General features: G+C 40.2%; 1 protein-coding gene and 1 long non-coding RNA gene across 2 annotated transcripts in view; one reads left to right on the plus strand and one right to left on the minus strand.

The window, feature by feature from the left end:
• Window positions 1-17,137, plus strand: part of SYNE1 (spectrin repeat containing nuclear envelope protein 1) — a 274,657-nt gene extending 257,520 nt beyond the window's left edge. Inside the window, 6 exon segments of the mRNA XM_081905258.1 lie at window positions 1,549-1,749; window positions 2,602-2,730; window positions 3,571-3,783; window positions 4,672-4,764; window positions 8,109-8,167; window positions 16,086-17,137. Coding sequence (XP_081761384.1) covers window positions 1,549-1,749; window positions 2,602-2,730; window positions 3,571-3,783; window positions 4,672-4,764; window positions 8,109-8,167; window positions 16,086-16,335 — 945 coding nt within the window. The 3' untranslated portion in view covers window positions 16,336-17,137.
• Window positions 8,160-20,554, minus strand: LOC309366557. The gene is made up of 3 exons (XR_014166775.1): window positions 20,453-20,554; window positions 19,073-19,152; window positions 8,160-8,257 (listed from the first exon to the last, which is right to left on the minus strand). It is a non-coding gene; the product is annotated as an uncharacterized lncRNA (long non-coding RNA).
• Window positions 20,555-20,566: the final 12 nt, after the last annotated feature.

Here is a 20,566-nt window from a genome sequence, read left to right on the forward strand (position 1 = left end):
CTAAATCTATGGCGTTTTGAGAGAACCAAGCAAAGAACTCTGCTTGTTTACCAGTGCACAGTATGGTCAACATCAGACTTCCTTTTGGTTAATATTCTTTTTTTCTTTTGGAATTTGTCCTATAGTCAGACAGGGACTAATGCCTACACTCTAGGCATGAATGGGTTTAACAGTGTATCTTGATGTGTGTATGGGATACTTCATCCGGGTGGGCCCATAGCTGTTTCCAGAAGATCCAGAGGACAATTTCCTTACATGAATGTGGCATTAATATTTCCTTTGGGCCTGAATTAAAGCCTCATAAACTAAGGCTGCAGTACTTCAGCTAAGCCAAATGATGACATCAATTCATTTGCTCTAGAGAAAGGTAATTCCCTCTTTGATGCGAAATTGAGAAGTTTGTTCTAAATTAGACTAGTCCAGGACACAGCCCACTATCTGTCTCAGCTTTTTGACATTGTGAGGTACAATATTCACACTTTTTTCTTTTTTTAAGTTTGTGTCAGAATGGGGCAGATTCAGCTAACAACTCCCACTAGCTAGCCCACAGTGACTTCCACTACTACAGTTGGGCTTTCCCCCTTCTCAAACCCCACACCCCAAACTCATTTGGGGGAATCAGGAGAGACTCCAGAACAGTGTGGGGAGGGGAATCATTCCGCATAGTAAACAGAAATGTTTATGCTGGTGGAACAATTGCCATAGCACAACATTGAATTCCCCCCAAAATATTTAAATACTTGCTTTCAGATGACATGCTTATTGAGCATTGATCCTAATTTGTTTAAGGGAAAGCTAGAAGATGTCTATTTAATGAGCATTTATCCTCATTTGTTTGATGAGAGACTAGATGACATTGCATCAAAACTACTACTATCCCACACGTTCCAGTGCAATTTCCATTCACTTCCCTCAAAAAGTCATTTTTGGGGGTACGTAGATTCAGTGGCGTAGCGTGGGGGGTGCAGGGGGTGCTGGCCGCACCGGGCGCAACATCGGGGGGTTAGGGTTAGGGGGCGCAAATCCACAGGTTAGGGGGCGCAAATCCATGGGTTAGGGGGTGCAAATTACTTGCCTTGCCCCGGGTGCTGACAACCCACGCTATGCCACTGCGCAGATTTCTTGCACAAGACCTCTGAATCCACTATAATTGTGAGATCTGAATTTGCCAGTGTGTAATTGAATCCCCCACACTCCAAAAATAGCAACAGTCTGAAAGTAGGTTATGTATACAGTCTGGAGTATGAAAAAAGAGCCAGCTCTTGTGGTTTTAACCCCCATCAAATTCAACCATGCCATAAGGCTTTAGGTCTTTAAATATTTTATTAGTTTGTTCTGAATTCTACTGCAAACATAAAATCGGAGACATTTATAAAAAATGGGTTCTTACTAGTCAGAAGCCAGATGTATCACTTAAAAATAAAGACACAGTAACTGTCTTTTAAGTTATGAAACTTTAAGAGAGATAGTGGAACTTGTTTCTTCTTGAATTCTCGAGCATGTTTCCTGTAAAAAAAAGCTTACTCCCGTCTCTCTTCATTCCCCAAGGAGCTACAGAAGGCCGTTGATAACCGCAAAGCCATCATTTTGTCCATCAACCTTTGCAGCTCAGAATTCATGCAGTCTGACAGTGAGGAAAACAAGAAACTGCAGGAACGGTTGTCTCAGATGAATATGCGCTGGGATCATGTCTGTAGTATGCTAGAAGAATGGCGCTGTTCACTGCAGAATGCTCTAATGCAATGTCAGGTCTGTTCTGGTCTATGCAAAATCATTCCCCTTCGACTCTTGGATTAGATGTTGCACCAATTACATTCATTTTCTTAAATGAGTTACTTTAATGTGTGCACACCATCTTACCCTGCCTTGAATATATCACAGAGACATTTTAGACAAGAGCATAAAAAGCAAGTATTTTTGAAGCCCAGAAGCCTAATTATTAAAAGATTTTGGTGCATTAGGTAAAATCTGTTGCACATTTCCTAAATTGCTTCCTGAAAACTGCCTTGCACATTTTCTATATTGATGTTTTTGGCATATTGTTACGGTGACAGGCCTTATACCATATGTAGGATTTTGTTCCTATGAAAAGTGATTCAAACAAGGATGTAATATTAGTAGCTACTTCCTGTTCAGCGCATTAAATACATCAAGGCCTTGTTACACAGAACAGCATTACATATGTTTCATACTGCACTTAACATGTTGTTCATACATAATTTTCACCAATCCAAATGTGGTTTGGAAGATCAAGTTGTGCAGAATTGCTTTGTTTCCCTCTCATACGCCTGCTTAATACAATGCTCTCTGGTTTGTTGTGACTACTGAACCAGAGCAATCACTCCAAAGCAGAACTGCAAACTGGTTCAAGTCAAGTTTACAGGGATCACTCAAACCAGTTTGCCAGTTCTGACATCACAAAAAAATGTGATTTGACAAACCTAGAAGTGTTCTGTTAAGTCAAGTGGGACCAGGGAGCGGGAAGAAGGATGTATGCTCACAACTCATTTTTTGGAGGATCAGATAATGTAAAATTTGAATGGAGTTCTGGGCAACACAAAAAAACACATTTGGCATTAAACTTCCATCTATCACTTCTAGGATTTCCATGAGATGAGCCACGGTTTGTTGCTGTGGCTGGAGAACATTGACAGGAGGAAAAATGAGATTGTCCCTATCAACCCAAATCTGGATTCAGACACTCTGCAGGATCATCACAGGCTACTAATGGTACAGTACCTTTCTCTAAAGGAACAATAATTCAGAGATTAAAAAAGAACATGGAAACTAGTATCTGGAACACATATTGTGATCCTTTGGTGCCAATTGAGAATGCATATTCCTGGTATTGACTACCAGGAATGCTAATATCTTCTTGATTTGGTATAGAAAGCCATCAATCTGTTTTTAAAACATTTTTCTCTGCAGTGGGAACCCTGAAATAATGACATATTTACAGCAAATGCAGAACTTACAAAATAGTGTGCAGTTCAGACATGCTTTTAGAATAAAATGCCAATCATTTTCCCTCTCTTTTGAATTTGGATATCTCTTTTCAAGTGTATGGTAAAGGTAAAGGTAAAGGTACCCCTGCCCGTACGGGCCAGTCTTGACAGACTCTGGGGTTGTGCGCCCATCTCACTTAAGAGGCCAGGGGCCAGAGCTGTCCGGAGACACTTCCGGGTCACATGGCCAGTGTGACATCGCTGCTCTGGCGAGCCAGAGCTGCACACGGAAACGCTGTTTACCTTCCCACTGGTAAGCGGTCCCTATTTATCTACTTGCACCCGGAGGTGCTTTCGAACTGCTAGGTTGGCAGGCGCTGGGACCGAGCAGCGGGAGCGCACCCCGCAGCAGGGATTCGAACCGCCGACCTTTCGATCAGCAAGTCCTAGGCGCTGAGGCTTTAACCCACAGCGCCACCTGTGTCCCACAGGTACTACCAAGTGTATGGTAGTTTAGTTTTATTGGTCCCTGTTCCTGAGTTTTAAGATCAGAAAAAAATATTTGAATCACATTTTGACTCATTCAAAGCAACAAACTGCATCTGATTGCCCCCCTTCCTGACAGCAAATAAGGCGCGAACTGCTAGAATCTCAGCTGAAGGTGGCATCTCTTCAAGACATGTCCTGCCAACTGCTAGTCAATGCTGAAGGCAAGGATTGTCTAGAAGCCAAAGAGAAGGTCCATGTGATTGGAAACAGACTCAAAATGCTCCTTAAAGAAGTTTCACATCACATTAAGGAGCTGGAGAAAATCCTAGATGTTTCAAGCAGTCAGCTGGTAAGTCATTCTGCCACGGCAAATCTACTAGTCATTGTGGCTGTTCACTGCTAGGTTGCTTCCAGACAGATGTTTATTGTGACATCATTCATGCAAGTTTTTTGCAGTGCACACATGGCATTGTTGGCATCAAAATGCTTAGATCACACACACACACCCTTTAATCTGAAGTTACTGTTTCTGGGGGGATCCAGTTAGTTAAAAAGCAAAAGCATTGTTGCCAATGCAATGTATTAGTGGTCCATCTGCAAATTACACCAGCCCTTTGTTTTTTGATAGGGGACAGAATGTCTTTTCCATCTCAAATACGTATTCGCTAAAAGTATATTTTGCTGCTCTGCTACGATCCAAATCTGACAATCTTTTGCAAAATACTGTATATTTTTAAAAAATATAGCTACAACACTTCCAGCCTGTAGCTGACAAATGAATAAAAACACTATACACCTGCCTCAGTAGTGAAAGAGTGATTTGAATACTTTCCATTGCAAGTAGTCCCTCTGTTATTCCCCCTTACTAATAAAATATACCACAGTGTACAAATAATATGATGGGTTTTCAGTCTGACTAGTATATATCTCTGTGTAGGAAAAAAAATCTGCAATTCAAGTGGGAATTTTTATTGTGTACACACCACCTATTACTTTAAAAAAACCACACTACACACATTAAAGAGCAACTGTTTTCTTGGGCTTGACTTGGCCAGAAATAACATTTCCCTGCCCAAGGCAAGGTAGAATACTTGTATGCTTGTCTTCACAAACTGTGTTGCATAACCTGTAGCAACTTCGTTTCAAATTGTTGGTCTGCATTTTTTGTCCTTTTTTGTGAACCAAGTTTATATATAGTGTTTCCCCCCTTCTAATCTCCACTGATTCTGAACCTTAGGATCTGTCCTCCTGGTCATCCGCTGATGAGCTGGACACTTCAGGATCCCTCAGTCCAGTATCGGGAAGGAGTACTCCAAGCAGACAGAGAACGGTAATGTCCCACCAGATACCTTCTGCTAGCTCTTGGGTAGAAGCTCCGGGTAGCTGTAGCCAGGTGACAGGTCCACACCATCTTCCTCCTCCTCATAGGCAAGAAAAAGGCACCAACCCAGAAGAGCTCTCCCTCCAACAAAACACTGCCTCCCTAAACTTTGCTGCATCTCCTTCCCTGCATGAAATCAGGATTATAAAATGCTATATATAGTAAAACCAGGACTCAAAGTGTGGTAGGTGCCTCACGACATGTTAGTCAATCAAATATTTTTATTGTATATAGTCAAAGGCGTTTACAATGGACAACAGAGAATAAAAGGAAACTTTCACCTAAAATTTTACACGTAACCTGTAGTAGTTTACAACATAAAAATAAATTTACGACATTAAGACTTAAGATTGGAGTACATTCACATAGCTAGAACAAAGCTTATTGGCTGTCAGTGCAAATTTGGCTACCTGGTGTGTAATATATAGATGTTTATCTGCTAGGAGTTCAACTGTCACTTCCTGTGTGGATCAAGCTGGAAGCCAATTAAGAATTGGCGATATAAATTTTCCTGTGGGCATTGTATACAGGGGGCAAGTCAGCAGGTAGTGTGTGATGTCCTCTACCTGATAGCATCCATGTATACATTTGCAATCTGTATGGGAAATTCCCCAGTACAGTGGTACCTCCGGTTCTGAACAGGATCTGAATCCTGAAAATTCTGTAACCAGAGGACTGCTTCTGCGCACGCACACACCGCCGCAGAGCGCTTTGGGGTTTGCTGCAGCCGTAGCCCAAAGATTCTGTAACCTGTAGGTTACGCAACATGAGGTATGACTATCTCCCCTCTAAAAATGCTGAGGGCATCTGTTGAAATCTTAGTTCTACAAAGGCCCTGTGTAGTTGTGGCAAAGTCAGAGTCTCAAGGTAATGGGGCCTCGAGTGATTTGCCTTAACTTGGGGGGGTACTAAGTAGAGTAGCGAGCTGCAATGATGGATGCTTTGTCTTGGTTGGCATCCTGATCAAAAATCCAATTTCTAAGATCACCCGATGAATACTGTTACATTGTAGGGCCACTTACAAAACACAACAACAGAAGCTGCTAAGCTATCAGTATTAGTGATAAGATAATGTTGTAGGGAAGTCCCAGGGATTCAAGAAAACAATTTTATATTCATAAAATTCACCATACACATTGCTCTTCTTGAGTGTGGAAAATGAGCAGCTTTGTCTTCCTTGTCCTTTGCAATGAAGGTCAAAGGGTGAGATCCATCATAGTTCAATTGATAATCAGCTCATGAAACCTGGATTTCTCCTTGCTTTCTTCCTCCCTGAATCTCCCTGAAGACCCCCCAAAATCTGCTCGAGTAAGAGGGTTAGGAACACTTTAGAGCAGATTTGGGGGGGCACACAGGGGGCTGGAGAAACCAGAATTTACATTGTCCAAGTGGATTTTATGCAAGTGGGCAGATACCACTGGGTGTCACCCAAAAGCCCAGCCAAAATTATTCCAACTGTTGCTCTTTGTTTTGTGGTGGTGTTGGCAATGCAATGAAAACTTGTTTCTTTGGTATGCTGCTGATTTCTTAGCAAACAGAGAAAGCAAGTTGTTTTTTCCAATGCAACACACTCCCTGGCTTGCTGAAGGAGTAAAAGCAATACTATTCCAGGCATGCATATGCCAAAGTTTTGTGTGAATAATAATTTGTTTTCTTTTATTCCTGATACTACCCACCACACACGCCCTTCCACCTACTTGCATTTTCCTTTTGTGCCACTGGAATATAGTACAAAGCCAGTCTGTGAGCCACATAATGTACTACTCTTCACTTTGAGTCCTGTAGGGAACTTGGTTTTCATTCTTTTTGTTCGTTTTAATTTAAGTATTATTCAGCTTTCCTTAGCTTTTAGAAAACTATCAATTTTCATTTGCTCTCTTATAAAAAAAAATCTGAGTTCTGTCTTTATGAACCTTACGGCCTCTTAAAATTGATTTCAATACATTCACTAGTTTCGTTTAGATCCTAGTTTGAGAATGTAAAGGAACACTGGCTTTTCAAGGGGAAGATACACAAAAATCATGGCAGTTTTTTTTCCTGGGTCTTTACTTTCATTTTTATCTTTCAACATTTCTAAAATATAAGTTATATATATCATGGTTAGCTTATGGATATGAGTAGAAATAGCAGCTTATCATAGCAAGTAGACATTTTTTCTTTTTATCATCACCTTCTCTGGAGTACAGTATGATACAGATTGTTTCCCTAAGGTATATCTTTAAAATTAGCTTTAACTTTTTCAAATAGAAATGAAAATTTGAGATTTTTTTGTAAAAAAAAAAGCCTGGATTAATATTCCAAATATTAATGGGTCCAGAGCTGCATTCAGTGGAATTCCACTAGCACTGGAGGAAGTGGACGGTGCAGTGATTTTCTCCAGTTCTTCCTCCCTTCACAGTCTCCACTGTCCCCTGTAAAGTTGTCACAGAGAGCTGAGGTGCCTCCACTTCCATTTACACAGAGACAGGTCTGGATCCAACCCATATACCTTTCTATTGCTGCTATAATGATTAACTAACAACACATAAGAAGAGACTAAGACTGCAAGGAGGGTCTACACTTTATTACAATCACATGGAGGTCAGCTGAAATGATTTCCCTGTGAGTTTCTGCAGCCAAAGACATTGCAAGTACCACAGGGCATACCATGCAGTTTGCCCACATCACATATCTCACCTTCACACTACTGCCAGTAACTCTTTGAAATTCTTGCTGGTAGTATAGAGAGTCCATCTGATGTAGCTGATTTGCGCTATGTGTTGTGCTAGTAGCAACATCTACATTGACTGGGTTAACTTTTGACTTGTCCCAAAATGTATTAACAATGAAAAGCCAAATGATGTTAGTGTGATACTGAAAGCAGAGTTACTGACCCTAAAGATAACTGATGCAAAACAAGGAAACATTTTCTTAAAATAATAATTACTATTATCAAAAACAGAATATATTTTTGAAGCATCAGCAAACAAAAGTGTAACTTTTGAATAGATATGAATTAATACAGCAAATTGCTTGAGGCATTTAACCGTAAGTTTCTTTTTTTAATACACTGCACTTTCTTTGTATTGTTTTATTGACTACAGTGTCATTTTAAGTTCATGTTGTACGTTCAGATTCATATTCAACTAGGAGCACAAAAGAAAAGCCAGTTTCCTTGATTCATGGAAATTAGTAACTTCATTTGATTTTGTGTTTCCTTTGCTGCACTTTTTAATTTGTTTTTCATCAGTAGCTTGCCTTTATTTGCCTGGACTGAACATTCTTCTTTCTTTACCCCTGTTCATTGCAAACAGCCACGAGGCAAATGTAATGTCTCACAGCCTGGACCCTCTGTCAGCAGTCCACACAGCAGGTACCTTATTCTCCTGGTTTCTGCACTCTGATCTAGAACTTCAAGAGGATGATGGAAACTGTCCATGATATGTAACTGTGCACATTTAATCTGATGAAAAAAGACATCAAGCAGTTTAAGTGTAGGCTTTCTCCTACAAGTATCAAATTACACTAAGACAAAATATTACACTACAAGCACTCAATAGTATTCTGCTTTTGCTTCCAATGAACTTCAACCTACATTTAAATTATTTAGATGCCTTTGATTAAATGGATGTATGCATCGCATCCATCATTTTGCCACTAAGAAACTACTGGCAGATCTATGCTTAGGTCCATGGCAAAGACTTTTATCATCCTCTTTGTTTCTAGATGTTAAGTTATGGCAGGTATTAGACCAATACAGTATATCAGAATTCACAAAACCCGCAAATCTGAAAATGAAAAAAATCCTCTTAAGATTTACCTGCTTTATTTTCAAGTTTGTAAAGTTTTGTTCAGTTTGCGGGTTTTCATATTGAATGATCCCAGGCACAATCCAAAACCTGAGCTAACGCTGAAAATGAAGATTTGGCAGCAGCACATCTTTTTTTCTCCACTGTGAGACAACTTCCTTGCAGATGCAATATACTAACCTTAGTAAGGTGCTTGCAGACACCGGGCATTATGAGAGCAGCACACCCCCTCTTTGTGCCAGCACTTGAGAGTAGAGTTAATAGCTGTAGCTTCCAGCTTTCACCTTGTGTCCAGCAACCTGTCTTCTCTGCAGCTAACAGTGCTTCTGCATTCTGTCATTGTCAGTGTGATATATTTGTGTATCTATAGATATATACATGTGTGTGTGTCTGTGTGTGACCTTTTTACCAATCAACAATTCACTCTACCTTCTTGCCCCTTCCTTCTTTGTCTGGCCTGAAACAGAGCTCCAGAAAATGCACATTTATATTCTACGTCCCTGTCCAATGTTGACATCTGTTGTTGTTTTTAATAACAGGAACATGACAATGCAGATAGAGATTGAGAGAGATACAGAAATGAACATACCCTGAAAATGTAGCTCACACCAACAACAGTACTACTGTCTGCCATCCCTTGCAGTGAAACCCACTAAAAGTTAGAAAGGCTTGGGTCCCATTGATATCAATGGAGCTAAAATGTGCACCTAAATGTCATGTTCCAATTCATTTCAGTGGGGATGGCATGCCTAGCATTTCCTGGATTGTACCTTATTTTATTTGGACCCCTTGAATCTAAAAGTATGGGAAGCATGCAACAGAAATACATTTTATACAATAAATCAGCCAGTCAAACAAGCATAGAATAAATCAATCACAAGATAAATCAAGGGCACTCAACACCGGGTGATCATTCCTTCGCAAACCACATTTTTCTCAGCAAAACGCCATTGTGAAATGAATAGGAGGGGAGAAGGAATGCTAATGCTAATCCACTATCCGCTTCTTGCCACATGTCATTTATAGTCCCTTAAAGTTTTACACCCATGCACAGCTTGTGCCTTTTGAATTGTGACAAGCATCAAGTGACTGAAAGAGGAAATGTATTCAGTGCTCCACAAAAAGTGCCCATCCACTTTGCAGTGTCAAAATCAATTGGTTGAAACTCAAAAATATATTAGAGGAAGGTATTCTGGAAAACTACTTGGTTGCTTTATGGAGCCCAGAACAATACAAAATAATCTAATACAAAATAACTCTAAATTCCATCTATATAAAAGAAAAAGAGAAAAAAGGGGGTGGAAGACTTCATCATTAAAGCAAAAATGTGTTGGTAGCTTTGATTAAAACAAAACAAAAATATGTCTCTGGGCTTTTTGGCTATTCCAATTTTACCCACCCTCATATCTCGGTCTTGCCCTCATAAACAAAAATGAATTCAAATCCCAGAGGTCATGTGACACATGAAGTAGAACACATTTCAGAGTTTTCCAAAATTTTGCTTAAATGCATAAAATATCTGGAACTACCTCTTAGTTGCCTGTTGTTATTTTTTGTCAAGAAAGAAACTTAAGGAAAAACTATTTGTTTCCAATCCGTATGAGACAGGACCTTGTTTTTCACACAAAGGAGGGAAAGACTGCTTACTGAACAAAGCATTGCTTTTTCTGACCAGTCTGTGAAATGAAGTTGCATTTGGGAAGATTGTACCGGTAGGGCTTGCTGTGTACAACAACTTTCCCCTTCCCTCTTCCTCCACACACACACCTGCACACGCCTCCTTTTTAGAACGTTCTGGCATTGAAAGAGCCAGCCACTGGCTCAGCATGCGCTTCACCACCACTTTGCAGCTTTAGAGCTTGCCTATGTTCTAACTGTGGCATCTATGCATCTTTCTCCAGCACTGTTTATTAACACATCTCTTAGCAGAACAACACAATAGACAATTTGTCATTCAGTCAAGCACGGAATACAAATGAGTTTTCTACTGAATAAGGAAGTTAATCAAGCATGGAAGCCAGACAGGTTGCAGTTGATGTGTAATGTGGTTTTGACTGATAAAGAAGTACAAGCTGTCACTGTGTTCTTTTAATAATCTGGCCTGCCTCTGATCTGAGTACCTTGTGTTTGATCTTGCACTGGATCAGCAATCCTTGGGAGACTAGACACATAAAAGGAGACCAAGGTATTTAACCTGTAGAATTTTGCTGTTGCAAATTTAAAAGGGCAGTGGTTTTAAATGCAAACTCATCTGGAAGAAGCTGCATCAGACCAAAGGACAGGTACTGTCAAACTACGCATTACCTACGGTTCAGCCCTTCCTATGGACCCTGGCTTTCTCACATTGGTGTGTTTTGGGTGGTGCAAAACACCTATGTTGGCAGGGAACAATGCATATACCGTGGTACCTTGGGTTAAGAACTTAATTCGTTCTGGAGGTCCATTCTTAACCTGAAACTGTTCTTAACCTGAAACTTTAGCTAATGTTGCCTCCTGCTGCCGCCGCACGGTTTCTATTCTCAACCTGAAGCAAAGTTCTTAACCCGAGGTAATATTTCTGGGTTAGCGGAGTCTGTAACCTGAAGCGTCTGTAACCCAAGGTACCATTGTATGTGGTGCAGCAATAAAATTGCTAGCACATTTGCATAGCTCAGCAGGGTCTGATATAGCTTACTAGAACTTCAGGTTAAACAGCACTTAGATGCTGCTTTATGCCATAGATAGATAGATAGATAGATAGATAGATAGATAGATATCTACTCCAGGACATTGGGTTTTGTCAAGATAAAATCAAAATAAACAAATGAAATGTTGCATAAAGGAATGGATATTCTCCCCCATGCCATCAGTAATTAGCACAAAAATACCCCAATGATGTATATCAATATCCAAAACTATTCATGAGACTTGGTATTGCCAGCAGTGGCAGATGGAGCTGCACACATATTCAGAGATTTTTCCTGCCATAGCCAACAGTTGAGAGACCTTTTCAAGCAGAGCTGTATCACTGGATTGCAGCCATAGGCTTGAGTCAATATAGATATTTTATGAGATAAAAATGTTAGAGATTAGAGTAATTGTGTCCTTTTCTCCGAAGTGTTTACCCTATAGGATCCCTAAAAGGTCTTGGCGCCAGTGATTCAGTCTGTAGTCTCGGAACCCATTAATCAAGTGCTGCATTCTTCTACCTCACTTTTCATTCCCAATAATAATCCAGACTTGAAGATTCGTCTTGGCTTTCACAGGAACCAAGGCAGTGGGTATATGAGCAGAACAAATGTTTTGTGATCAGAAATCATTTTTATGCACAATTGTTAGTTGTAGCTTTGTCCATGACTCCAAATGCCCTCGTTCAGCCATGTGCAACATTGTGTCTCAATCTACTTCAGATGAAGAAACTACGAATGAGACCTTAGTGATAGGCAAAATCAGCACAGCTATTACTAGTGATGATTGATTTAAAAAACCTTTATAAAGTGTCAGATCAAGTGTTACTCCTACTGAACTGCACAATAATATTGCATATCTAATGAGTGAATGCAACATTTTGCGAAAAAGAAAGAAATTTAATACACAGCTTTGGTAGATTACAAATATATGCAATTAACAAAGGTGTTCCAGGGTAGGTGCTGCATGAATATGAAGCTGCCTTATACGGAGTCTGACTTATCCCCAAAGGCTTGTTTTGATCTCAATAGACTCACCTCTGCCAGCCCTATGATTTCAGTAACCACAGCTCAATAATTATTAATGGACCCATTAGTGTATAAATTCTTCTGGTTACATATAAAAATATGCTAAAAATTGGCCTTTCAAAATTGGTTCCCTAGAAACTGGAAATCTATGACCATCATTTTGATGCCTCTCTTAAAGCATTAAAAAACCTAGGATGTGCATAATGGTGCTCTCTTCCTGATAATTCTGGAGCACTCTTAGTAATTACAGTATTTCAGACATATAATTCCTTGTCCTTTGTATATGGATGTAAATTGTACATTGTTATAATGGATGTGTATGCTTCTCTTAGAGAAATATGCATGGGGTAGTATGGGGTAGAGGGCCTCCCTGCCCCCCCTTTTGAACTAATGTGTGTAGTAAAGTAACTATTATCTTAAAGGCAGCTTTAGCAACAGTGTTTTTGTGGTGCATTAGAATCTGGCATGAGCTGATTTGTTTGTGGTGTTGGGATTTGAGCTATATGACGGGGTCCACTTCCAGATGAAGTGTATAATGAGCAATCATCCTGATTTGTTTTCTCAAAATTTATGTGGAAGGTATATGGCATCACCACTGGTGCACTTTCCATTGTAATTTCCCAACACTTTTCTTGATGCAAGAAGTCCAGGCGTGTGTGTTTGTTGTTGCCGAAAGCAACATTTGTTGTGCAAGAGCACCAATTAGCCATTGGTATTTATCACAAAGTGCCCACTTCACAATGGGTTATGAAGGTGCCAACCATATGGCCCCGAAGTCACATACTGACATCTACCCATATGTGTGACAGTTCCATGGAAAAGTGCAACAACCCAGAAGTGTTCTCAAGTGTCTTGGAGCTTTACAGCTCTATTTAATAAGTCTATGAAAAACATAAACGCCAGACAGTTTGTCAAGGGCTTTGTAAATCTCTGACCACATGAAATAAAGAAACAAATAATTAATAGTGTCTAAATATCTAGGCTGTGTACAGAACAAAAAGGCAAACATGCCCTGCCCAGGTTTTATAATCTAATATACACAACAACAAAAAACTATAAAATGATTGAACAAAGCAAAGAAGAAATTAAAGCCATAGTGCCTTTCCCAAAAAGGCTAGCTTAAACAAGTTGGTGACAGTCATTAAAAAAGGAGAGAGTTAACCAAGTGTAATCTGGCTATGAATCCCATAAATAAGATCAAAGGCTTTCATATGCTTTTAAGTACCTTGCCAGACCCTGCACCCACAAAATGTGTTCCAGACAGGTAGGGACCCTTCAGAACAGCATGGAAGTTAACTCGGGGATTGTATTTCAACCACTATACCTAGAACAGGAACATGAAAATGTGTCTATAAAGACATGGAAAAAAGCAGAACCCTGAAAACCAATATGATATCCAAAAGGGAGAAATAGACAGTGCTTTAAATAAAGCAATATCAAAAACTGAATACAAATTAAGAGTAAGAACAAAAAGAAAAAAGATTAAGGAAAGCAAAGCAGTTTCTATTGCATGATAGATCAGGAAACAAAAGTTAAAATAACAAAAAGGGGGGGAAATAGAGTCAGATAATTTCTAAAAATCTAAGAGCACACCATCAAGCAATTTAGAAACAAATGTAAAAAGAGAAGCAAAATAATAAGTAGCTGAACTAGATGAATTGGAGAGGTCTATTTAAAAAAAAAAAATACCGGAAAAGGTGATACAAATTTAAATTCAGATGAAAAAAGGCCAGTAGCTGAAGAAAGACCAATGTTTTAATCATATGCCATGCTTATTTTTGGGTAGGCTTATGAAGTCTGTTGAATTAGGACTCAGAAAGGAACTTTGAACATTTATAAACCCTGCCTCAAGGGAGAAACAAGCTTTATAAGCTCCAAAATGCAGTCCCAACCTAAATTAAGTTTTATCTAAAAATTGTCAACAGGATTTTCAGCCTATGTAAAAATGGCTTGCATTTTTAATAACCTTTTTATTTTGCCCTTTCCCCAAGTGTCTTGGGTTGGCAAACATGGGTTCTACTGTTTTGTCCTCTCAAGTTTATGCAATTTTAACCCTTAGAGATACATTAGGCTAAGAGATCAGGTCAGACCCAAAATTCCTGCATTGCAGGGGTTGGACTAGATGACACTCTGGGTCCCTTCCAACTATACAATTCTATGAGTCTCATCACTACAGCAGAATCTGAACCCAGTTCTCTCCACTCTGCATCCTGAACAAATGCAGGGGCCACATCAACAGGATATACCAGCCTTATCACAACCACAGAGAGGTAGGAGAAAAAATTGTTTTGGAATGGACTTAACTCCCCCCCCCCCCAAGAAATATTTCGTATTGCCTTCTTTTATAGACAAGGCTTAAGGGCAGCAGAATGCCAAGTGGTTCAAGAGCTTAAGCATTTTGGAAGATGGTGTTATTGTTCGATGCTGGGGGGAAGGATAGAATGCAGATGGTAATTCCACATACAGTGCAGTTTTGGGGCTAGTGGGAGAACCAGGATTGTGCTTCCTGATCTCAATTCCTCACTGCGCCTTTATACTGTTGGAGGTGATGTCTGTACATGGGGTCTGTTCTATTATTGCACAAACAGAGCTATGATAGGTTATATGTGCATGCCTGTCCCAAATGCCACCTCCAGTATGTAGACACTGGGCCAGCAGGCACAATCCTGGACACATACAGTGCACATAAGGCTGCGGAGTAAGTAAAAGCCATGTGAGAAAATAGCCACAGTTAAAGGCTGTGCAGCCTAAGATGGCAGTTGGGCAGCACTACCTGTTCCCTTTGTCTATACCTAAGCCCATTAACTCCTCAAGCTGGCATTGTCAGATGCTCGAAGGCTGGGTCTAATTGAACTTTAATATAGAATGCTCTGATGCTGTTAAATGTGCCATATCGTTTTGATGCATTCATAATAGAAGGCTGCATACTTAATAACAGACTAAGCAGCTTTCCATCCTAGTTTCAGTGATGTGCCTGTAAATAATCTGCCACCTTTTGTTTTTGATCTTGGACCTCTTGTCAGCTCTCTCATCTCAAACAGTTAATCATTTATTAGCTTTGAACGTTCAGGTCTCCATTAGTCAACTAAAAGTAGCCAACAGAACTTCCTGGTTTACTTGAGGATTTTGAAGGGTGGGAAGATATGTGCCCATAATTTGTCCAGTGGCAACAAAAGACTTTCTCCCCAGCCCTACCCTCATCATCCTTGCAGTGTTAGCAACTGGAGATGCAGTTGCTTTGATTAATCACAAGGCAGAAGGGTGGATATTATTTCCTGGCTGAAATAAAAAGAATCCTTGTTAGGACAAGCAACAGTCTTTCTGTTAATTTGTACTGCATTCTTTTTTCCAGGGTAGTAAATTATACTCAAAAGAGGAATGGTACATCTGAAGTTCCACATTTGGTTTTAATTGCTGATTCAGTGCAAAATGAGCTACACTGTACTGTGCAATCTAAAATCCTTTGGGGGGGAAATACTTGGGCTACACTCCTTAAGAAATATTGTTGATCAGTAGCATGGATCGTGACTGATATATCTGATGGGTGACTGATGTAGTGGTGTTACATTTGGGAGAGAGGGTAGCATACTACTTTAAATAGTTATGTATGGGATTTCTAATACCCAAGTAGTCTTTTCGAGTAACTAGAAAACGTCCACTTTAATGTAAAATGCATTTGGAATCTCTAAATCATGAAAATCTCATGGATATTTCAGGCAGCATCTTGGCCTGGGTGTCATTTCACAGTAATGCATTGGTTTATTTCTGTATTGGATTGTCTCTTTAGGTGCACAAGAGATGGCTTAGATTCCTCCCATTCTGAGGTTCAGCCAGTTCGGCGGCGGCAGCAGCAGCAATGCTTCTTCCTCAGGGTCCTCCGAGCCGCTCTCCCACTTCAGCTCCTCTTGCTGTTCTTAATTGGTCTTGCCTGCCTGGTGCCAATGACGGAGGAAGACTATAGCTGCGCCCTCTCCAATAACTTTGCACGCTCCTTTCACCCCATGCTAAGGTATACTAATGGCCCACCACCTTTATGAAGCAGCTGGAAAGACGACAGAGAAGCTTGTATCAAATGCAGGTACATCCACTGCAGAGTAGTTCTCCTGTGACCTCCTTGGACACAAAAATAAGTCAACTTGGCACTAAGTTAAATATGTATCAGTACCAAAATGAGTCATGCACTATGTGAGTAGCATTGTTTAAAACTCACATCTCTGGCACTGAAAAAGCTATGAAATAAGTGATAGAATATTTTTCCTTTTTTGCCAATATTCTGGACTTCTCAGTCACTTTTATAATTTGGGCCAGTGCCCTGTACTATGCATAGACAAGGACTTCAGTCTGAAAGAAGATATTTCCCATGTGCAGCTCATAAAGATCTATTACTCAAACTTTCATTATCTGCATTATTGGTATTTTACAAGTATACACACACTCATAGAATCATTAAAAACCAAACTCTGCTAAAGAGATTCTAGAGACTATTGTAACATAAATTTTAAGGAGATTGCAAGGCCATGTATTATTTCCCCATTTTTTGTGGGGTTTTGGGTGGAGCATGATGTTCTAACCTTCGCTTTGGATGCACAAGCTGTAAATCAGAACAGCACTTTTTATAGTTAAAAAAAGTAATGGATGTAATAAATAAATCATGGAAGGCTTTATGAACAAAAATCATGAATGTTAAGTATTAAAAAAGAAACATATTTATGTATGTACAGTTTGCTAAAACTAGTTTTGTTGTATTGATTTCTTGTTATAGAAAACCATGAAATTTTTGTCTATGTGCTTTTTAAAAATTATTTTGGAGCAATATATAAGCAAAATGTCAAGGCCAAATTTCTCAGTCTCTTTCTCTCACTATATTATGCACGCGTGTGCGCACACACACACACACACCCAAATACATTATTAAGGCCATGGGAATCTATTTAGAAATATACAGGGCAAGCACAGTTATGAATAGTTTTCCAGATATTCTGGTCTATAGGAAAAGTGTTGAATTAAAAGAATGGTCTAATTCATAAGGGCTATCTACATGAGGAAATACTTTCACAACTGTGTGATGCTCAATATATATCTATATAATTTAAGCATCTAAAATGGACTATTAAATTGCAGAGCCAATTTGTGGCCTAAATTTCCTGGCAAGAACTACTTGCCTCTCCTCCCAGTGGGTGGGGGCAGGGGATTGGGCGCCCGTTTCTGTGCGGCTGAAGGGGGGGGGGCTAATTTCCTTCCCCAATGGTTGTGTCTGCTTCTAATGGCCCGTCTGTGATTCCAGCCAAACACAGGTTCTCGGGGGCGGGGAGCGTTGTTGAGGCTTCAGGGTAGACTCAACTGTCTTGGAGAGAAAGTTCCACATTCAGGGTGCTGTCATTGAATGTCTCAGAATATCATCATTGACAGGATATAGAGCAGGGTCTCTCCTGCTGACCTCAGAGCATATCGGTAAGTACCAAAGGATGTGCTCCTTTAAGTAGGTCATTTAAGGCTTTGTACATCAGTATCAATGTCTTGAATTGGACATAGTAGCTCATTGGCAGACTGTCATCAAGGTTAGCCCCATATAGACTGCATTGCAGCAATTCAGGCTATTAGAGTAAGGATTACAGTCATACTGAATGACCTAGCCAGAGCTAGGCATAGGCACTCCTTTTCACTGAGGCCCCCTAAGCCTCTTGTGGCAACTTTGCGTCTAGGAGAACCCCCAAGCTACGTACCTGTTCCTACATGGCTGTTTTGATGCCTTACCCAGACCTGAAGTCAGACATAGATAGATCTAGTTAAAACATTCCATCCAATAACATTTGCAGTTCCTTAGCCATCACTTTTTCAACTTGCCCAAGAAAGGGACATTAGCAACATGGCAATGGTTCATAATACCTCAGTTTACAGGGGTGGCCTCTTCAGGAGGAGGTTGCACCATAACTGCTTTCAAGATTGATCTATGCTGAAGATGGGCTTGACAGTCATTCCCTAGGACAGGCTGTGAATTGTTGTGCTCAACAAAGCTAGAAATCTCCAGCATATTTCTTGGCTCGTCACCAAAGAATTATCAATGCTGTGTGGGAAGCCATGAAGGAATAAAACTGATCTATCCCTCAGAGTGTGATTAGAGCTGAACTTTTTACAGCCAGACAATATTAAGACTTCATACTAGAAGGAAGTCTGCAGTGCAAACTCTATTTCAGCTTCTGTTCAGTTTTCTCTATAGTTTCTTTAACACTCATGGCAATAGAATTACATTCATCTTCTGCTGTTCCTGGCCCATGGCTCTCCAGTCGGCCACAAGCCACAATTTGCATACACTTGTACACGTCTATTGGCATTAATCAGCCAAAACTGGAATTCAGATTATATGAGGAGAACTTAATCTTTCATGGGAAGTTGTTGTGGGAGGCAAAGGGAAATAGGTAGATGAATATGCAGTTGTATATTTATTCAGATACTGCTCTCTAGTAGAGCCAAGGCATAGGCTTACACACTAATTTATAGCTCTGCAGAGCATCATCATTCTCTCCTTTCAACAAAAGGGAAATCGTATGCACAGCTGGTTAAACTGTTGACAAAAACACCTCTGTTTTCATGACACATAGTTCATGTAAGGCATTTTTGTTCTTTGTAGAATTTTGAGGAATGTTAAAAGATGGGCACCAGTTCCTCCCCACACATACATTAAAAGAGTGCATGAAATGCATGAAGCAGAGTCATAGGGCTGTGTGGCTTAGCCACCCCTTTACCCATAATGTCAAGAAGCAGTGTGCACTTAACCAATGTATTTGTGTAGCACTCCTCCACTCAAAGGGGGGGGGATTTGACCCAATCAGTGTCTCTCCTCCTATGGAAGAGCCCTAAAGAAACATAGAGGTAGGGGGGAAGTATAAGATCAGGAAAGTACATAAACAACACAGTAACAAAGCAACATGAAGCCTTGTGGGGGCCCAAATATGACTAGGGGTGGGGTGTGCGTCCACCAGGCGGAGGGTGAAATACCTGTTTTCACATCTCTGCCTAATGATACTCTAGTAGTGTAGCCGTCCTGATCTATATAAGGGCAGACAGTCTTTCAGGTATCCCGGTCCCAAGTTGTTCTGGGCTTTATATGTTAACTACAAGGCCTTTAACATGAAAACTAATTGGCAGCATGGGACATGCCTAGGATCAAGGCAGCAGGAGATGGCAAAGATCTGTGGATCTGGCAGCAAGGAGATTATAACAAGTAATTTAATAAAGATTTTGCAATCTCCAACCATAAATCTTGAGGGTGGGCCAGCAACACTTCCTTGCATGTGTGCTAGCTCCCTTGCATAGCAGAGTGGTGATCACAGTTGCATTTTCATCATCTAGTCTTTGCATATACAGTATTGTAAGGGTAACTTTTTCTGCAGGCAGTCTGCTGTAAGGATATAGACTCCTCACATTATAGAGACCAGATATCACGATAAAATGGAAGATATATTATTATGTTTAAAATAAGTCAACAAATTGCTGAGGTTTTGGTTTTACAGAGAATGCAGTGTCCGGAAGATGGGGGGAGTCCATTAGATTTATGGAAACATGTACTTGGAATTTGAATTTCGTATATTATAAACCTAATAAAAATTATATTAAAAAAAAAATAGACTCCTCACATTATAGGTGCTGGATTATCCTAGCAATGCATGAGAGGTGTGTGGCCTGGCAAACACAGATGTGATAAAAGGGTTGGAGCCAGGGAGCATGAGCCCAGTCTCCCCCCTTCCTGCAATCATAACCTTGTGGGAGAAAATGCCAGAATAGGCTTGTTAACATATCTAAATCTAGCAAGATACAAAGGTGTTTGGGGGAAGAGGCTAAAAGAAAACCAGCACCATATAAATTCATATTTCTCTCCTAAAATGTTTTACTGGTAGTGTAAACAACTGTTCTACTGAAATGTGCGGCCTGTGATTTTACACACACATTGAGCATACAGGTTATTTCCAAAACTATAAGTAAACCAGGGAAATGGTAACGGCACAGCTGTGATAGCAATAACACAATGGGGGGGGGAGGCAGCTGTGGTTAGAGTCACAAACAGAAAAATGCTGGTTTCTGTTTAGTTTATCCCAAAATATCCCTGCAAGTTTTAAACTTCCTTAAGTCCCTCACCACCAAATTCTGCCCTCTCACCAAGCAAAAACGTGTGCTGCTTCCTGCTTGTATGTGATCACTTCCTCTCTCAGTGTTGTTTTGAGGTGGTGGAGTGGAGCTGCAGCTGGAAGGCAAACTCAATTGCTTCCCTTC

Source organism: Podarcis melisellensis (assembly GCF_964234715.1).
Source record: "Podarcis melisellensis genome assembly, chromosome: 3".
In the NCBI taxonomy this organism is placed as follows: domain Eukaryota; kingdom Metazoa; phylum Chordata; class Lepidosauria; order Squamata; family Lacertidae; genus Podarcis; species Podarcis melisellensis.